General features: G+C 40.5%; 1 protein-coding gene across 3 annotated transcripts in view; it reads left to right on the top strand.

Moving 5' to 3' along the window:
• Positions 1-20,621, top strand: part of adamtsl3 (ADAMTS-like 3) — a 141,255-nt gene that overhangs the window by 15,943 nt on the left and 104,691 nt on the right. For all 3 annotated transcript variants that reach the window (XM_086143806.1, XM_086143807.1, XM_086143805.1), the window contains exon 2: positions 10,024-10,143. In XM_086143806.1, coding sequence (XP_085999932.1) covers positions 10,024-10,143 — 120 coding nt within the window. The remainder of the gene's footprint in view (positions 1-10,023; positions 10,144-20,621) is intronic.

The following is a 20,621-nucleotide window of genomic DNA, read 5'->3' as shown; positions in this document are numbered from 1 at the left end:
TGCCTGCATCAATTACCATTTTCTCATCTTTGGGGATATTCTGCATCACCTCATCTAACTCATTCTAGAACTTTTCCTTCTCCTCTAACTCTCATTCCACCTGCAGGGCATAGCCTCTAACAGCATTGTGCAACACACTTTAAGTTTCCAATTCATAGTCTCAAAAGTCTATCCATTATCCTTTTTATCTACAGTACATTCCTCACAAACTCCTCCTTCAAGATAACTTCTACTCCATTTCTCTTCCTGTCAGTACCATAATGGTACAACTTGAAACCTGCTCCTAAGCTTCCAGCCTTACTACCTTTCCACCGGATTCCCGGGCATGCGGTATATCCACTTTCCTTCTCTGCATCATGCCAACCACATCTCTACCCTGACCTGCCATCGTCCCTATATTCAAAGTCTCTACTCACAGTCCCAGAGTCTTGTGATTCCTCTTCTCTCTCTGCTTCCCAACACATCTTCCTCCTCACCTTCTTCAACCCACAGTAGCCCAATTTCCACTGGTACCCTGTAGGTTATCAGAATCAGTGGCGGTCATTGTTAACCTGGGCCTTGACCGATTTGGAATGAGATTATTAGGTTTGATTCTCATATTTGATTTGGCTTTGGCAAAAGTTTTTTGCAGGATGCCCTTCCTGATACAACCCTCTGCATTTATCTGGGCTTGGGACTGGCTCAGAGACACTGACTCGTGCCCCCCTGAGGCTGGCTCAGGAGAAGCCTGGTCTGCGCTTCCCTGAGGCTGCATTAATTTGGAATATTCTTGTGGTTTTTTTTTTTTCAACATTTTCATCTGATGTACAGTAGCTACATTTTGTAAGTCATTTGAAATATAAAAAAGAAGAACATTTTGCAATCCCACACTGTTTACCATGGATTTAGAACATTATCACAGACATGAAAAAATATGTAAAAACAAAATTGAGCTAAAAAGCTGGTGGTTTTATAATCGTGTGTGGTTTTATTCCTTTATTTATTTATGTATTTATTCATCAATGTATATTTATTTATTTGAGGTGTCGTGGGATCATTTCAGAATTGAAAAAAAGGCTAGGTGGATGCTCGAATTATAAATATAAACAGGTTTTGTAATTACAGCAGATCTGATAGGCTCAAAAAAATAGGAGGATATACTGATAACGTCAAATTATAATTGAATTAATTATTGAATTTTGGGTACTATAAGGAAATTATAAATTATAATTATAAGATTATCCCTTTTTTACTGGGTACCTGTGGCCAAAGTAGCTGCACAAATACAATTTTGAGCTTATACAAAGTACAGTTGTAATATTTTGTGCTCAGGGCCTTGTTGCAAAATCAGAAAAGCCAGCATCATCTCTCAGTACACTGGGTGCACTTGTCTGAAAATTAGCTGTCAGCTGTCATGAATATGCCATCAATCAGGATGGGCAACAGCCAGAGTCTGTAGACGATGTTTGCCGAAAGGGTGAGTTTAGACTGTTCTTGCAGGAGACTGATGCTGTTTGCATTACATGTTGCTTGATCTCGACCGAGGAATTCTTTCATAATCTTCAGTGAGAGGACCCATAGTTTGTCCATAAATTCCCTGTGAAATGAACCTGAATTACAACCTAAATTAGCTCTTCCTAACTCTCCCTCTTTTAAACAGGGAACAGACACAAATAAACACTTAACCCCATCTTGCCAGGGTTAAGTGGAGGAGATCAAGATGTTGCAAATTTCCAAGTAATCGGGGTTAACAGTCCAGAGCAATGGAGAATGTGGAAAATGAGTAAAGAAACAGGTTCAAGCAGGTTGGGAATGGGTGGAGAAAAGTGTCAGAGATACTATGTGATAGAAGACTATCAGCCAGAATGAAAGGAAAAGTTTACAAGACAACGGTGAGACCAGCGATGCTATGTGGTCTAGAAACAGGGACAATGAAGAAAAGACAGGAGACAGAGCTAGAAGTCGCGAGATCAAAGCAAGGTTCTGTTTGGGAGTGACACGGATGGATCGGATCAAGAATGAGTCTGTCAGAGGAAGAGCACGTTAGATGTTTTGGAGAGAAGGTCAGAGAAGCCAGACCGAGACGATTCAGTCATGTACAGAGGAGGGATAGTGGATATACTGGTAGATGGATGCTTGAATTTGAGCTGCCAGACAGGAGGTCTCGAAGAAGACAAAAGAGAAGATTTATGGACGTATTGAGAGAGGATATGAAGGTAGTTGGTTAGAGAGAGGAGGATACAGAGAATAGGGTCAGATGAAGAAGGTAGATTCACTGTGGTGATCCCCTGAAGGGAAAAGCTGAAGGCTTTTCCAGTGTACCTGACTGGCCACCAGTCCAGGGTGTACCCTGCCTCTCGCCCGATGACCGCTTGGATAGGCTCCAGCATCCCACCAACCCTGAGTGCAGGATAAATGGCAGACGATGGATAGATCTACTGCACCATGCAGTTCCTTTCTTCAAAGAATAATGATTGATACAAGAACTAGTGTTGTATAACTAAAGCAATCACCTGTTTTCAAAAACACTGACCTGAATTTCCCTGTTTAAGATTGAAATTTTCCATTCACATGCAGTCATCAAACTTTCTTTGAAATTAAGGTGCAGACTTTAAGTGCTGAGCATGAACAGAAAAATATTTCATTTCTGGTCAAATTATATTTCTAACCTGAACACTGTTACACTCACATTGCTTGTCTTTTCAGTCACGAAGACCTTTGTATTTTCTGATCGTTTTCCTCAGTCGTATCCATTATCTTCGACATGAGTATATGCATGAGTATATGCAGGAACAAAAAGACAACTGACAGAAAGGGGCCTGCATTCTACAGGTCTTGGATGGTGGTTAAAATAAAGTGTAAATTGAGACATGAAATTGAAAGTATCTGCTCTTTCGGCATCCAGAAGTCTTCCCTTTTGCCAAACAGATGGTAAAAAGATTTGAGTGGAAGCTACAATATTATATTAAAAAAGTAAAAAAAATCAAAAGGCTGCACATCAGGCTCAGCTTTTCAAAAATTCTCAAGAAAACAAGATTGTTTATTTCTTCATCAGTCTTTTATGAAGGGGTTGTAACATATAATGCACGTGGCAGTGTGTATACGCAGTGTATAAAACTATATATTTCATCAAAATAGTACACTATGTCAAATAAACATCTAAAATAGGAGGGTTAAACACCATACAGAAACAAAGAGCTATGAAAACTTACCATACCATGGTTTTCTTTCCCTTTTGACGCTAATTAAATCATTTATTGGTCAAAATCCGATACATGACACTGGGTTTAAACAGGCAGAATAATGCATTGACGTTGTCCAATTGAGAGGGGATTAAAACAGATTCTGAGATGCATCTTAGAAACATTATTCATTTATGCAGCAAATAACATAAATGAATAATGATAGCTACAATATTTGGAAATGTAATTAGAATTTTGGTAACAGGAATTGTATCAATTTAGACCCTTGGGCTGCTGGATAGAGGGGATGGCCAGACTGACGTTACTAAATCAATCTGTGATTATCATTCACTTGCAGTGAAAGATAAGTGCAGTTTTAAGTCTGGCATTTTATTACTTTTTAAGAATTTCACTGTTCGTGTGCAGAGTGGCACCTCAGCTTTCAAATGATACCAAGACAAAGCTGTCAGTCAAAAAGACAAATGTAAAAAAGCCATGCTATTGTAATATTCAGATAATGCCAGTAAACTGAACTGATGTTAATGTTTGCATGTACTGCTTGCATCATGACACTGGCATAAGCTTATACTGGACGTGATGTCTTGGCAGGGAGTTCTGTAAGTTCCCTCAGCAATAAAGCGGCATATCATGAAGCGATGCGTCATCATTCTGAGTATAACAACCCATAAATATCACAACTATAATCAAAATACTTCAAAAAATCATAAGGCTCTTAAATTGCAAAGAAAACTTTGACAATTAATCATTGCTACTGGATTTTATGAAAAAAAATATAATAGGCACCTTAATAATGGATTAATTAATCAAAGAAGAGACTATTTTATTATGAAGATATGTTATTGATGAGTGTGATGAAACTATCAGTAGATGAAGTTTGGTGAATTAAAACATCTTCTGCCCATGACTTGATGATGAACCATGGCATATGTTTGCTTTTATTGGGAAAAAAAAAAGAAAAGGACAGACTGAGATGAATCTGAAGGGCTCTTTCCTGTGGTGTAATTTCAACACATTGTGTTCTACCACCAGCAAGGAAGAGATTACTCTGTCGTAGGATGATTGACATTGAATAACATCCCTGCCCAGGGAGAACAGACGGGGTCATCCAGTGTGTGTACTAGGTAAGGAAGCTGAGTGCTTTGACACCCATTTGAAAACACCATCAGTGGTGAGAAAGGACAATCTCAAGCGTGCTTAAATGACTTTGTACTGAAGATGGACTGACTCACGCAGAATCAGGGGTCTTCCTTGAGTTGAAAAGTTAGACTACTAGGCTACGATCTGCTGTGGTTTCAAAACATTTTCTTAAAGATCTGTGTGAATCAGCAAACTTATCGTTACATCCTTAAATGCAGACGCTTCTAAACAGCAAAAAAAAAGGAAGGCAATCAATCCAAATCACAATCAGTAACTCCTTGAATTTCGTACGGATAGGACTGCAATTAATAAATGAACATATTTGTCTTTGCTCCTCCCCGTATTTGACACGTCATAATCATTATTCAAGCATACCTAATGGACATGTGGTGCTCTGTAGCCATTTGGAAGACTCTGTCCTCAATCTGTTCCTTATCAGATAAATGTGTGCACTTGTGTGCTGCTGACTTTATGTTTAGATATGTTTTTACATTTGTAATTGTAATCATTAAATCCTAAAGTATGGACATGACCTTGGTCAGCACTTTGGAAGGGTAGCTGGGGGGTAAATGTGGAAGTGGGGTGCTGGCTTTAACAAATAATCCCTCCTGTAGGCTGACAGCTGCTTCCGTACTACTGTGTGTTGTCTCAGGGGATGGAGGTTGGGGGTGGGGAGGGGGTTTCGGCCCTCCTTTGTTTTATGATGCCAGGATTGGCTCCTCTAAAGCAAGCCAGTGATCCGGTGGGAACCAGCCGCTGCAGGGAGCTGGTAGGGTAAAGAAAGGCTATCCAACACTGTCCTTCCAACGTGTGTGTAAACTCAATTAGGATGGCTGCTCTGTGCCTCTGCTGCTGCTGCTGCACTGCCACGACTCACTGACTTCACGGCAGGACAAGCAGTGGATCCGGCCCAAGACATCCCTGTTCTTTATTCAAATGATAATGTGTATTTGTAATATTCAGGTCATGTACTTGTCAAGAGCAGTCTTTCACATAGCTCATCCTCTCCTAATCATTGGTTTTGATTTGGTGTGACTGTTACCAAAGAAGTGATCAGTAACTCAAAGCTTTTTCCAAATCAATCCAATCCAAGGGATGTTGTTTTGTGTCCAACCGCTACCCCCCTTACAGGTGCCTCTGATTATCTAAGATCAATCCCACACTTGTTTGTTTCATCGGTTACTTTCACAGACACAAGAGAAGTCCGTGCACAAACTACAGTATGCAGGATCAGGTGAAAAGCTGAGCGGACGTGAACTTGAAACCGGACCATTAGAGCAAGAGTTTTGTTTCGGAAACAATACGATAGATTCAAGTCCTGCAAAAGCCAGCATCATAGGTGATGCATGACTTTATGTTTTCCCCCAGAGTGGATTGAAATAGATGTGCTTATCTGAGTTTTCCTTTGATGCTTTGAGGCATAAGTTTCAGTTTGTTTGATTTATACAATTCTTCTCTCCTAAGTCTCATCTCCTGCCCTCCCTCTACCCAGTTTGGCAGCGCTCTGAATGTCAAATTGATAAATCAAAGCCGTTTTTACTACATTTTTCACTTTCAATTCAGAGTTTCAAGGTATTCTTTGAATTTTGTGAGCCTTTTCTTCTAGGCTTTACTAAATCATGGCAAAATGCCACAGCTCCAGCCTTACTTTATGACATAAATTGATATTAATTTGTATTGTCTGACATGAAGACCAGTTTGAAAGCTCCAATACACAAGTGACGTAACTCTTTTAATCTCCAGAGAGAGTTTGTATTGTGTTATTTGTTGACAGAGCATTGTGCACAATTTACAACAAGTACCTTGTGCCCTGGTTATTTGGTCTTGGCGATCTAAACAACTGCAACCCAGCGTAAACCTGGGCAGGATTTCAATTGGTTGATAAATGTAGAATAAAGAAAGTAAACAGGCTGGGCCGAACTGACGGTTCAAAACACAATGTGGTAGATCTTATCCCAGCCCATATAACTTAACAATCAACCTGAAATCAAAGGTGTAAAAAAGCAAACTCAGCAAAGAATACTCAAAGCTGGTTTTAGTTTCGCACACTTGGAGGTGTTAAGATCAGAGGCAGACTGTGGACCCAAGGCCAAGAACTGGCATCCTGCCGTCAAGATAAGAAGTCGATATAAACTAAAAAAACCTGGGGTTAGACTAGAAGAAGAATAGAATGTGCCTTTAATCGACCCACCATGGGGAAAATTTCAAGGGGTTGGAGCAGGAAAAGAAAATGCCATTCCTAAAAACTAAACTATGACTTGAAAATGAAACTAAAGGATCAGAAAACTACACATAAAATCATATTGCAGGTTAAAGGAGAGCTGAAATACTAACTGTGGGAATTATATAATACCAGGTGGGAGCACAACACAAAGGTTGTGAGATGACACTGGAAGCAGAGCGGTACTGTCTGACTGTCAAAGTACAGGAGGGACGTGAGACAACTACCAAACTACATCACCAAAGAGATGAAACAACAGCAACAATGGAAAAATAAAGTATAATGTATTCACTGCAGCAAATCCTGACATACTTAGATGCAAAAACTCGAACTTTTATGGATTTATCTTACTGTTCATGCTCATCTGTGTTTGTCATTATATATATGCAGATTTAAATAAGATTAATACTTTTAACCATCTGCAATAGTACATGTAAATGTTTGGAACAAAAAGAATGATCTAAATAGTTTTGTACAAACATCGTATAGTAAAACAAGACTACCGTCCTCATATGAGGATTTATATATATTTGCAAAAACTATATCATGTTCAAGGTCTGTAATCATGATTATTTAGGTTCGATTTATCCCAAATCACTTGGGCAAATTAAAAATGCATCATAAACAACAGCTCTGGTCTCATCAGGTTAGTGAAATCAGCTTTTGAAAAGGAGGACACCGGAGAGCAGCAGATCAGAGAAAAGAACTGAGGGGGAAACTAAGCACAGCAAAGGATGCACATTAATGCTTATTAGAGCAGGTTTTCAAGAAAATTCTTGCAAAATATGGGAGATTAAAAACCCAGCAGGGTTATATAAAAAAACACAGCAGTCACAGTCATTACTAATAATGACTTGGCCTCGGAAAGTGAACTTAACACCTTTTTCTTAAGGTGTGAAATCCCTGGCGGTGCTGAGAGATGCAGAGGGTGATGGGGTCAGTAACAGCAACAGGTTCACTGGGTCAGTTTGCCTGCATCTTTTATTATATGAATTCAGGTAAGTTACGGCCCGAGTGCCTCTCTCCCGAAAAAGAAAGAGCTGAACCAAGCCATCATTAGACACACACATACACACACACACACTGGCTGCCCAGCCAGGGCCATTTCACACATCATCCCCCTTCAGAAGAAATTATACCCCAAGGAGTGCAATGACTTTCAATCTGTAGCAGTAACATCCATGTTAATGAAGTCATTGGAGAAAATCAAGTTACTCTTGCTCTCTCATTTGTTAAGCTTGACCCTTTCTTGTATGTTTACAAGCAACAGTACAGCAATGAGTGTTGCTTCCCTGGTGCGTCTGTTCTCCATACATCTGGATTCTCTGAAAATTAAACCGCATACCAAAGTGCTGTTCATAGACGTCTCCTTTGTCTACAACAAAACAAAGTCAGACATACTGCTCTCCAAAATGCATCAGGTCGAGATCAATCCATATCTCATTCAGTGGTCCTGTTTCTCATCAACATGCAACAGCTGGCCAGGGTCACAACCACCAACTCCATCCCTGGTGGTAACTTGCTTCAGCCTTCTTCAGAGATGTGCCTCACATTTCGTGAAAGTACTGCACTTTTAGCGCTGTTTAATGATGGGATAAACCTCGGATTTTACCTGAACAACAGCTATAAAGTAGAGGAATAGTTTGACTAAAATGTTCTGATCTCCAACACCCTCCTAACTGAGGAGTTTATTTTGGGACACATTTTGAACCTAATGTGCAAAAGGGTATTTCTATTTATGAAACTTGTCATTTGGAGCCTTTAAGGAAATCAGAATCAGTTCGGTTAAGTAGCCGATCAGCTCAACTAAGGACCATTTTACAGCTGTTGGAGGATCTATTCCAAGGCGGTGGGCACTCAGTGGAAGACTTCTACGCTCACAGATGCACCAAGCTGTTAGTTACTAAGGTGGCTAAAGATGGACCCCCTTCCATCTTTTGCACTGGTACCAACAACCTCCAGGGAAGTGTTAGGTTGAGAGAAGAAAAACCTATAAGCTCCTCTTTGAGCAAACATTTCACTCAATTGACACAATTCAGTGGATTGACATTAAGGGTTTTCCTGCAAATGATTGTAACCCCTGGTGCTCTTGTTGCTCCTTTGAAAATTAGAACTTTAATACATTACACACAATGTTAAATTGTGAAAACTGTGTTTTGCAACAACCAATGGTGTGTTGCAAAATAAACTCCATGGAGCAAGGACGACTGGGAGCCAGGTAGCTCTGACCTAAAGCTCTGAAAGAGAAAGAGAAAAGAGACCAACAAGCATTTACCATCAGTAGTTCTTAGCATGCAAAAGCTGAATGGGCCAGAATGTCACTGTCGGTGCTGAGTATAATTAAAAAAAAATGTAATTACTGCAGTATGCAACATTAGCCCGTCACAAAAAAGTAGAATATTAAATCCTGTAAGCCACACGGAGGCCATTAATGTAAACGTGATTTTACTACTTGATTCAAAGATCCATATAATGTACCAACACAAACTAAAATACCGAAACGTGTAATTTGATACTCCCTTATGTATGTGATTTATTGATCATATTTTTCAGGTGAATTATGCATTGGCCAGTATCAAGAATGCCAAACATCTTTCATTCATCCATTCATTTCTATACTGCCTATCCTGCACCTGCAGGGTTTTTCAGGGGGGGGGGGGGACTGGGACAAGGATTTATCCTGCAGAACTGATACTGGCAGTGCAAAGTGTGCATGAAATGCATAGATTTTTTTTTTTTTAGTTCTTCAAGTCTGGAGGTGCTCATTAAAGAGCTGGATCTGCAGTCTCCTCCTAAAGATTGAAAGAGACTACAGATCAGATGGACTAACTCATTCTACCACAGGGGAGCTATAGAGAAAAAAGGAGTCTGGCTGGAGACTGTCGTGGCGCCGCTCGTTGGTCTGGACTATGAAACAGAGAGTCTTTGATGAAAGTGTGCCAGTCCTTGGGGAGACACATGCCAGTAGCACTTCTGCTGTGTCTGTTTTTAAGTGGCTCTAAAAGCATGCAGGAGACACCAGTCCGACCAAGCTTACCCGTAGATCCACTTGCTTGCACACAATTCAAGTGGTCTCGACACACATGCTGTTTCCCTCATTCTCTGGGGAGATCTCTGCATGTCAGACGCCAGTTATTCATATCCAGCGTCTGCGTGCAGCTCGGTCTTAGGTCTGGTAATCACTCCCCACTTTTATGTAATGCTGGTCATCCAGATATCTTTATGTTATCACTTGCTGACTGTTGTGTATTATAAGAGAGTGAAATAAAGCAATAGGTTTTACAGTATATTGATAAAGTTTGTTAATATGAAGGGAAGATGTATGTCAGGCAGACAAACAATGAAGATGTGTTTTAAAATTCATGATACACAAAGGTTGTTGTCTGGCTGTGCCTAACGTGCATGTCTTTGTCAACATATTACATGAGCATGATGTAAAATGAAATATCAGTGACCGATTGACTGGATGTGTTTGTGTGTCAGTGTGCAGAGAGTCCATATCAGGATGCAGAGTTCCTGCCGGAGTTCGCTCTCTCCCCTCAGGGCAGCTTCATGGAAGACACCACAGAGTATCAGTTTCTGACTTACAGATACGACGATCAGGTCAGTCTTGGTTTTCATCTAGTCACTGTGAGTATGTTAATGTGTGTTTTTAAAACTGTTTAAACACTTGCGCTTTCCTAATTGGCTGGAGTTAGAAGATAATTGAACCCTTTGGTAAGATTTTTGAATGCTGAAAGGAAATGCTAAATACCACATAGTGAAAAGAGATTTGATCATCTGAGACACAGCAATCCTTGGCTCCATTACTTTACAAGCCAGAATCGTGAGGTACTATGAGCTGCCGATTTTCTGCCTGAGGAAAACATTTTTTACAACCACTGAGCAAATTATTATTTTCCACCCTCATGATAAGCAAGATGGACATGTGCAGATGAAAGAGACTTGATGCCCCACAGTTGCACATGGAAAGTTCATGGTACGCCCAGACCGCTCAGTCACTGGTGTATGGTGAGAACGTGGGTCTCCGAAGGATTCGTTTTGGGGTTGCACGAACACAACAAGCCCTGCATTGTAGGACCTTACAAATAAATTAAAAAAAAAATGTAATTATTAAGCTATATCTGTTCATATTCTCCTGAAGGACTGATGTCCAGTGTTCTCAGTGTGCTCATTGGTTTTCCCTGCAAACTTAAAAGTAAAGTGCAAATAACAAATTCCTGTACCATATGTGCTGAGGGGATATCACTTGATGCATCAGACCTTTTCCTTAAAATTCCTTTCCTTTTTTTTTTTTTTTAACAAACTGATACTTATACACACACAGCATTGGGTGCTTTATTTTATGCCCCATGTCCCATCACCAACACAGCAAAAACATCTACCCCTCTATCTGTACACTTCGCTTTTAGTAGTGCATCAGGAGGTTTAGTTAAGATAAACATCGGGAATAAAGAGGTTATTCTAGATATGCAAGGAGATGCTCTGTTATTCAGACAGAAGTGAATGTTTAATCAGCCATCTATCAAATTACTGTCTGCAAAAAACTGAGCAATAATGGCTTTAAAACATCAAAAAAAGGGCATTTTGCCTTTTCAGTGTAAATTGGCATCATACATTAGCTCATCCTAGTAGTTAGATACTGGTGTGAATGTCAGATCCACAAGCAAGCCATCTTCAGGAGTTGACCAAACCTTGCTGTGGTGCCGAATTTATATGCATTTTCTGCACTGGCCCCTCTGCATGCATCCTTCAGCTTCTGAAAAGTGTCACAAATGTACTGGAAACAGTTCAATCATGTCACTGTAGTAATATCTTTCATTTGCTTGTTTTCTTATTTTTTAACATGCATTGAGTTTGTCCCAGCCCCCATCTAACAAGTGATTAATAAGTATGTTTCTGTAACACCCACTTTATTATATGCTAATGTGTATAACCCATACACATTATAAAAACAAAGTCAATGGTCTAAAAGAAAAACACAATTAAAACTGTTTTGCACCTGTTGGTTTAACCTGTGGAAACTGAACTTGGCCTGCATTTTTTTTCAAGTATAGCAGGCAACTAGTTAAGGATTCATATTGCGTCCCTGTAGAGATCCGTGTGCACTGACAAGGAGAGCGGGATCATTTTCTACTCTCTGCTTTTTGGAAAAATGCAAATCAGTTCGAGACCATTTTCTAGTTTTTATGCAACACTAAAAATGATGACTGTGTATGTGTATGCTTCTGTGTGTGTGTGCGCATTCTTGTATGTGTGTATGGGTGGGTGTGCATCTCTGTGTGTGTGTGCCAGTGGTGCGTTGGTGTGTGTGTGACAAATCTAACGCAATGATGCAGCTACTCCATTTTCCTATAAGTACTCTATTTTTGTGTTTTCTTATCTCTTTTATTCAAAAAATGAACAAGGATATCCTTCTTAGCTAGTATCTGAGCTTGTTTTTATTTTCATTTAAGACAAAGTGAATTGATCACTTATCAATTTTGCTGGGGACAATTTATTATTATGTACATCTAATCTAAACATGTATCATTATGTGGTTTCTATTAAATAAATAAATCAGTAAAACAATAATAACATCCCCACACCACCCACCCACCCTTGTTTTATGCCTTTCGGAAGTACCTGGATTTATGTGTGCAGTCTGCCCTGCCAAAATGCAAAGGATCATTGTATCAGCATGGGCGCGGATGGCTACATGTTAGGGTCAAGAAATTCAAGCAGAGCCCAAATGCGGAAAGAGCAAAGAAATATAGAAAGAAATACATGACTTTACTTCAGTAAATGTCAAGCTTTTATTGCCGTTCTTTGCAGAGGAGATGCTTTTGAAACATTTAGTAGGCTCACCCTGTAGCTTCAGGAGCCATCCAAGTGTGTCATTGGAGTGTGAGTGTTATGCTAACAGGGGCAGAGGGGTTCTCTGGAGGCTTTAATGGTTTCTTTTTAGCCTATCAGGTTTGTGATTGTCATTGCATTAGATGCTGGAATGTACCTTACTCCCTTCATTATAATGGCTTTTTAGTCACCAGTTTATACTAACTGGGAAATAGAGAGTGTAATTTCATGTTTGAAGCCTGTCGGAGTCATGGCATCCGTACCCCACTCTGACAGTGTTGTGGCAGAATATATCATTTTACTGTTTTTTTTATCTCTACTGTCAGATTCAAAAAGAAAAAAAAAGAGAAAAATCAACACCTGAAGGTTGCATGAGATGAACAGTCCAAATACTTTTAACGTGAGCAGGAAATGTTCTATCTGACTGACATTGGAATCCAGATAAAAAGTGATCTCCGGGACCTCTATTTTTCAGCGAAGAGGGCTGAGATGAATTTATAATACAGATTAGATAGTTATGATAGAACATTCAAATGGCTTTCTATGTCAATATCAGATTTCAAGTTATTTGAGCTAATAAAACGAGCAAATAAATTGAAAAAATAGTGGTGGAAGAGTCCAGGAAAATGATCTTAAGAAGAGCCATCCAGCCATCCATCTGAAATTTTTTTCCATTGTTTAACCCGGCCGTAGCCATTTTAGGAGCTACAGATGTTAGATATTTTTGTCATCACCTCTTTATTTAACATATGGGCACACCAAATCAGCAGGTGGACGTCTGTCAATGTTACTGCAGCCTGGATATCAGTGATATAATTAAAAGGCAGACAAGGCAGTCGTGAGTTCATCCAATTGATTGTGGACAGTAGAGGGACCGCTCAGGACAATCATATACTCTGCTATATGCCTCATTTATGCTCCATTCATATACAAAAACAAAGCAGGTGTGGATTTGACCTCTGCAATCTGCAAGATCGGTTTAATCTGTGAGCTAAGTGGTTCCTGAAACTGATTGTCGAAGAAAAGCCTTCTAATCTCATTTACCACATTTTCCTTGTTTTTGATTATTTCGTCACAGATTGTTATTCGTACTGCTTTGACCCTCTGGTCTTTGAACATTTAAATGCCTTGGATTTGAATTAATTTGGTTTAATCTACTCATTACTTTTTGCTAAGTCTGAAATGGGCGGCATAGTGGCGCAGTGGTTTGTGCTTCAGCCTGGAATCCGACAAGAAGACCTTTCTATGTGGAGTTTGCATGTTCTGGCTGTGTCTGCATGCTTCACTGGTTTCCTCCCATAGTCCAAAAACATACGGGTTAATTGGAAAAAAAATGGGAAAAACTGCCCTTAATGAGTGAATGAATGGTTGGTTGGTTGTCTGTATATGTCGCCCTGTGACTGACTGGCGACCAGTCCTGGGTGTACCCTGCCTCTCGCCCAATGACAGCTGGGATAGGCTCCTGTGACCCCGAGTGCAGGATAAACAGCAGAAGATGGATAAATGGATATACACTTTGCAACTTTGTGGTAAAAGAAAAAAAATGGGAACACGTTTTTATTTATTTATTTATTTACTTTCACTGTCCACATGCTTTATTTATGATTGAGAAGAGAATATATCTTGATCTCAAATCTGTTAAGAGAAGAGGAAAAGTCAGAGTCAGGGGTGTAGACAGTATCAGTCCATGAGGCCATTAATACAGCATGCAGACAGGCAATTTCTTCTTCCTAATACTACCAGTGAGATAAATGTTTACCTTTTTGTTAATCTACTGACCGCGTTTTTTGACTCTGCTGCTGCAGTTACCACAGGTATTATATATTACATTCCATCTAGAATTTTAGGGTTACAGAAAACGTGGTTAACATGTGGGGTACAACAAAAGGCTTCGGATGTATTTCTGGCTGTATTTAATTCATCCATCCATTGATCTTCTCCCACCTATCCGGAGCCGGGTCACGGGGGCAGCAGCCGGAGCAGTGAGGCCCAGACCTCCCTCTCCCCTGCCACATGGTCGAGCTCCTCTGGGGGGACCCTGAGGTGTTCCCAGGCCAGCATGGAAACATAGTCTCTCCAGCGTGTCCTGGGTCTTCCCCGCGGTCCCCTGACAGGCGTCAACTGCCTTACGGCCGCTGCTCCGGTCTGCTGCCTCGACAATGGAAGCATGAAACAAGGCCCATTTTTTACTCAATGTCTCCCACCTCCCTCTTGGACTTGGTTGTTGCTCTGCCGGAGGTGGGAGTTCAAACTCCTTCTGACAGGGGACTGCCAGATGTTCCCAGCAGACTCTCACATTACGTTTTGGTCTGCCAGGTCTGACCGGCACACTCCTCTACTATTGGAGCCAGCTCATCACCAGGTGGTAATCAGTTGACAGCTCCACCCCTCTCCTCACCTGAGTGTCCAGGACATGCAGCTGCAAGTCCGACGATATGACCACAAGGTTGATCAAATAACTGTGGCCTAAGGTGTGTTGGTGCCAAGTGCATATAAGGACTCCTTTATGCCTGAACATAGTGTTTGTTATGGACAATCTGTGATGAGCCCAGAAGTCCAGTAATAAAACACCACTCGGGTTCAGATCAGGTGGGGCATTCCTCCCAATCATGCCCTTCTAAGTCGCGCCGTTGTTGCCCACATGAGCGTTGAAGTCTCCCAGTAAAACGAGGAAGTCCCTGGTAGGAGCGCTCTCTAGCAGCCCCTTTTGGGACCCCAAGGGTGGAAAAACTGAACTGTTGTTGGGTTCAAGCCACAAACAACAGTCAGAACCCGTCCCCCAATTTGAAGGCGGAGGGAGGCTACCCTCTCGTCCACTGGGTTGAACTCCAACATCGAGGCGCTAAGACGGGGGGCAATCAATGTGCCTACACCTTGCAAGGTCCCCCTTGCGGCAATCGCCTGGGCTCATCCTACACCTGACCCCCTTGGCCCTTTCTATGGGTGATGAGTCCATGGGGGTCTTCTGAGCCACACTTTGTCTCGTCCCTCACCTGGGACATGTTTGCCTTGGGTGACCCTTCCAGGAGCATAAGGGCCCTGACAACATAGCTCCCAGGATCAGCGGGACACGCAAACCCCTCCATCACGGTAAGGTGGCAGCTGACAGCTGTATGAAATGCTGAACGAAAATCAGTCTGAAATACTATTTTGGGTTCATAATGTCGTAATGTTAAGAAACCTTTTGGGGGGGTACGAAATTCTATAATCTAATTTTGCTAATGTAATGTAATATGCTTGGTCAGATTACATTTTACATGTCTTGAGGAGTCACAAGCTTAAATTATTCAAGGACCTCAGAGCTAAAGTGGATTGAAGGTCTGTGGTGTTTTTGCTCTCTGTGCCAACAATATGGAACCAACACAACAACACAGCTTTTTATCGATTTCCAGCCCCTCCTTTACAGATGTCATCTTTATTTCTTCCCTGTTTCCTGCAACAGTGAAGGGTCTAGTTTATTCAACCATGATATGTTCAAACAGTAGTCAAAACAAAAACATTAAATAAAAACGAAAATATCAAAGAAGATCTGAAAGCGGTTAATTCCTCTGCAGAAAATTGACAGGAAAGATTAGTGTCAGTTATTATTATTCACCAAAGTTTCAGTGGAGTGATAGCAGGGATGCTGAGTATTATTTAGTTTATTCATTTATTCATTTATTTTCAATTGTAAGTTGAATTGGTTGCATTCTGGTTTGTACTAGATGTTAGAAGGTGGACTTGCGATTTCAACTATTGAATGTGTTTCTGTCTCTCTCTTTTTTCTGTTTTCCAATTTGAAACTCACAGAAGTTCTTTGCTTTCAAATTATGGATGCCAGTGTAAAAATTAGAAAGTAAAAAAATTACAGCTAAATAAACAAAAAAAAAAAACAACAAATATATGCAACATGATGCATTATATTTCATGACTTAATAGACAGGAAAAAAATAAAAGCTTTTATTTTATGCGTTTCTATCAATATCAAGTTTATAATATTGACTGTTTGCTTGAATTATCAAGGCTGATTGGCACGACTTAATAAATGAAGAGTTTCTCAATTCTATCTCTAGCTCCCTCTGAAAAGATTTTTCTGTCACATGACAAAATGTATTCAATAACATAGACAGATATACTTAAACCATATCTTAATATTCAGAATGCAAATGCAGGTTTCATCTAATGTCTTAAGACATGGCTGTCACAAAAACATGACACCCATGTGCAGTTTTTCTATTATGATGGCTTTAGTCACTTTATCTGTGTTGACATAAAACCCCAAAGTCATGACAAATTTTGTTTAATCATGAAGTGTCAGCCTGTCAAAAATTGAAAAAAAAACAGAACTATATATTGAAGGAATTACTTTGTTGTCACATTCAATTATACATAGAGCACAACATCAGCAAAATCTGACCACTACATTTAACCCATCATGGATGAACCACGAGCAGAAGGCAGCTAAGGAACAGCGCCAAGGGAGCAGTTGGGGGTTCAGTGTCTTGCTCAAAAAGACGTCAACAGGCTAGGAGGAACTTGGAAATGTACCAGGAATGCTGTGTGTGTGTGTGTGTGTGTGTGTGTGTGTGTGTGTGTGTGTGTGTGTGTGTGTGTGTGTGTGTGAGTGAATATGTGTGTGTGTGTGTGAGTGAATGTGTGTGTGTGTGTGTGTGTGTGTAAAAAAACATAAAAATAAAAAGGAACCAGGGTGTAGACAATGAACCTCTTTACAATAGTGACTAGGACTTATCACTACTTTGTATCATAGTGACAGACAGTCACACACACTGCTGAAAGGATTTTCTGGAACAAGCTTTCAAATTGCAGTTGAAAGGGAAAGTGGTCGAGGCTTATCCATTTTAGTGCAATGTTTATATGGGAGTTTAACAATGGTAGAGCCCAAATACCATTCAGCTACAGTGGCCTGTGAGCAATGGTGTGTGTGTTTGTGTGTAACATGCTTCCTATGTGTATTTCATAAATGCAGCTGTCCCTCTTTAAACAATAATGATGAATAGGGGTTGACAAATGTGAATATCAGTTGAATAACTGTGATATCGCAGCAGACATTGCAATGCACAATTTTACTGCCTTTATACGGTCCTTCTTTTCTCAGGAAATTCACTGAGTGAATGTTTAATGTTCTCAATATGTTTTCATGAATAAATTAGTAGTGAGAGTCTGTAACTGAAAAACGACCTTAATATGATTGACTTTATTTCTCTCAACTTACAAAGAATGATCCAGTAATTTACATGCAAATCCCCAAAACAGTGAATGACTGTGAATAAGCACAAGGAAAATCAGCAAGAAATCATCAAAAAGAAGAAGCACAATTAATATTAAACATTTTCCTTTCAGGAAATGCTGCACCGATTCAGTATATTTTTGACACTGATTGCATTGTTTGATTTTGCTGCCACATTTTGAAGAAAACGTATCTCTTTACTTGAAGACAAGAGGCCCAAGTTAGGTGTTGTGATGTATAAGGGGAAGAGAATTCAAAATGTAATGTCCTTGTATGAGGACTCAAACCCCTGTGTTTGACATTGCCAGGACACTGGTATATAAAACTATCAAACAAGGTATTAGTACTATGCAGAAATGTTTTGGGAAGGCTGATAACAGATCAATGAACTGATGCCAGGAAATCTATATTTACTTAATAGAACAGGAGTCCTGTGGCGGCTGAAATTATCTCCACCCATCTCTCAGTCAATGGCTTATCCATTTAAAATTGCATTTTTACACCCTCTTTGGCGAAAGCAGATTGTATTTTCCAGCCCCAGCAGCTGGCTTACCTTTTAACTGTCATGAAATATTCATCTCTGCACTTCTAAAAAAAGGGGCAAGGATGGAAAAAAGGCTGTGTTCTTGATGTGACTTGAATCTCAGTGTCTTGGCTAAATGTAGTTTTACAAAAGCACCATATATCTATATTTACCCTTTGTGGTTCTTCTCAAATCAAAATGGGTATGTCACCAAGCCACAAGACGTTTCAAAAAGAATTTCACAGATATTGTCCATTTACACTATATGGCCAAAGTATTCGCTGACCTACCTTAACTTGTATATGAACTTAAGTGACATCCCATTCGTAATTCACAGGGTTCACTATGACGCCTGTCTACCCTTTGCAGCTATAACATCTTCAACTGTTCTGGGAAGGCTGTCCGCAAGGTTCTGGAGTGTGTTTATGGGAATTTTTGACCATTCTTCCAGAAGCGGATTTGTGAGGTCACGCACTGATTTTGGATGAGAAGGCCTGGCTCTCAGTCTCTACTCTAATTCATCCCAAAGGTGTTGAGGTCAGGACTCTGTGCAGGCCAGTCAAGTTCATCCACACCAGACTCTGTCATCCATGTCTGACTGGAATATTTAGGAGCAGTGCTGGAATTCACTAAGCTGCAGAGTGACCTATTCTTTCACAAATGTTTGTAAAAACAGTCTGCATGCTTAGGTGCGATTATTTGGGTTGGTGAGCGAATACTTTTGGCCATATAGTATATTTACAGATGCTTCTAACATAAAGCACATTTTTAAAGTTTTTTCATTATTTAATTATTTATTATTCATTTATTATTTATTATACTTTTATTAATCCCTTGCAGGAAATTCATATTTTCTGACCGATAGTCTTTTATCACATTATACCCTCACACTTTTCTCCGACCGTTCCAACCTGCTTGGACCCGTCTCTTCACCTCTTTTCCTCACTCTCTGTTGCTTTCGACTGTTGACCCAAAGTACCTGAAATCCTCCAACTTCTCATTCTCCACTCCCTGGAGCCTCACTGTTCCACATGGGTTCCTCTAATGGACACACATATACTCTGTCTTGGTGCGACTAACCTTCATTCCTCTCTTTTCAAGTGCACACCCCCACCTCTCTAGATTTTCCTCTACCTGTTTTCTGCTCTCACTACATATCACAATGTCATCTGCAAACATCATGGTCCATGGAGATTGAGCTATCTAACCTTATCTGTCAGCCTGTCCATCACCACTGCAAACAGGAAGGAGCTCAGAGCTGATCCCTGATGGAGTCTCACCTCCACCTTGAACTTCGCTGTTACCCCAACACCACACCGCACTGTCTCACGGCTAGCATACATATCCTGCGACAGCCTAACATACTTCTCTGCCACTTCAGACTTCCTCATACAATACCAGAGTACCTCTCTTGGCACCCTGTCATGTGCTTTTTGTAGGTCTACAAAAACACAATGCAGCTCCCTCTCCCCAAGTACTCTCCTACTTCACACTGATAACATTAGCTGTAGTTGTCCAATCATCTGGAGCCTCTACCTGACCAACCAGAGCCTTTCTCAACTCCTCCCTGAAAGCCATACTCCACTCCTCCCCTTTCAGCTTCCCCCACTTTCTCTTTCTGCTCTGCCTCTATCCTCTTGATCTTCCTTGTCACAAGAGTCATCCTATAAACCACCATCCTATGCTGTCTGGCTACACTGTCAACTACAACTACTTTGCAGTCACTGATCTCTTTCAGGTTACCTTTTCTATACAAGATGTGGTCTACCTGGGTGCTCCTACCTCCGCTCTTATAAGTTACCCTATGATCCTGTTTTTTCTGGAAAAATGTTCACTACAACCATTTCTCTCCTTTTTGCAAAATATACCGCCATTTGTCCCTCTGCATTCCTATCCTGTATGCCAAATCTCCCCATCACTTCTTCATTCCCTCTATTGTCTTCACCAATATGCCCATTGAAGTCTGCACCATTTACCTCTCTCTCATCTTCGGGGATATTCTGTATCACTTCATTTAGCTCATTCCAGAACTTCTCCTTCTTCTTAAACACACATCCCACGTGCAGGGGGTAGCCACCAACAACATTGAGCATCACACCTTCAATTTCCAATTTCAGAATCCTAAGTCTATCTGACATTCTTTTCATATCCAGAACAAACTCCTCCTTCAAGATGCCTTATGCTCCATTTCACTTCCTGTCAGTACCATGATAGTACAACTTAAAGCCTGCTCCAAAGCTTCTAGCTTTACTACCTTTCCATCCGGTCACACAGTATATCCACTTTCCTTCTCTGCATCATGTCAACCAACTCTCTACCTTTTCCTGTCACATTCACAATATTCAAAGACTCTACTCTCAGTCCCAGACTTTTGTCTTTCCTCTTCTCTCTCTGCTTCCCAAAAGGCCTTCCTTCTCTCCTAATTTGACCCACAGTAGCCCAGTTTCCATTGCTTCTCTGTAGGTCCAATGGTGCCAATGTTGCTAACCAGGGCCT

Source organism: Fistularia commersonii, chromosome 3 (assembly GCF_037954325.1).
Source record: "Fistularia commersonii isolate RoL2024-O1a breed Wild chromosome 3, RoL_Fcom_v1.0, whole genome shotgun sequence".
Taxonomy (NCBI): Eukaryota; Metazoa; Chordata; class Actinopteri; order Syngnathiformes; family Fistulariidae; genus Fistularia; species Fistularia commersonii.
This window is presented reverse-complemented; position numbering and strand designations above follow the sequence as displayed.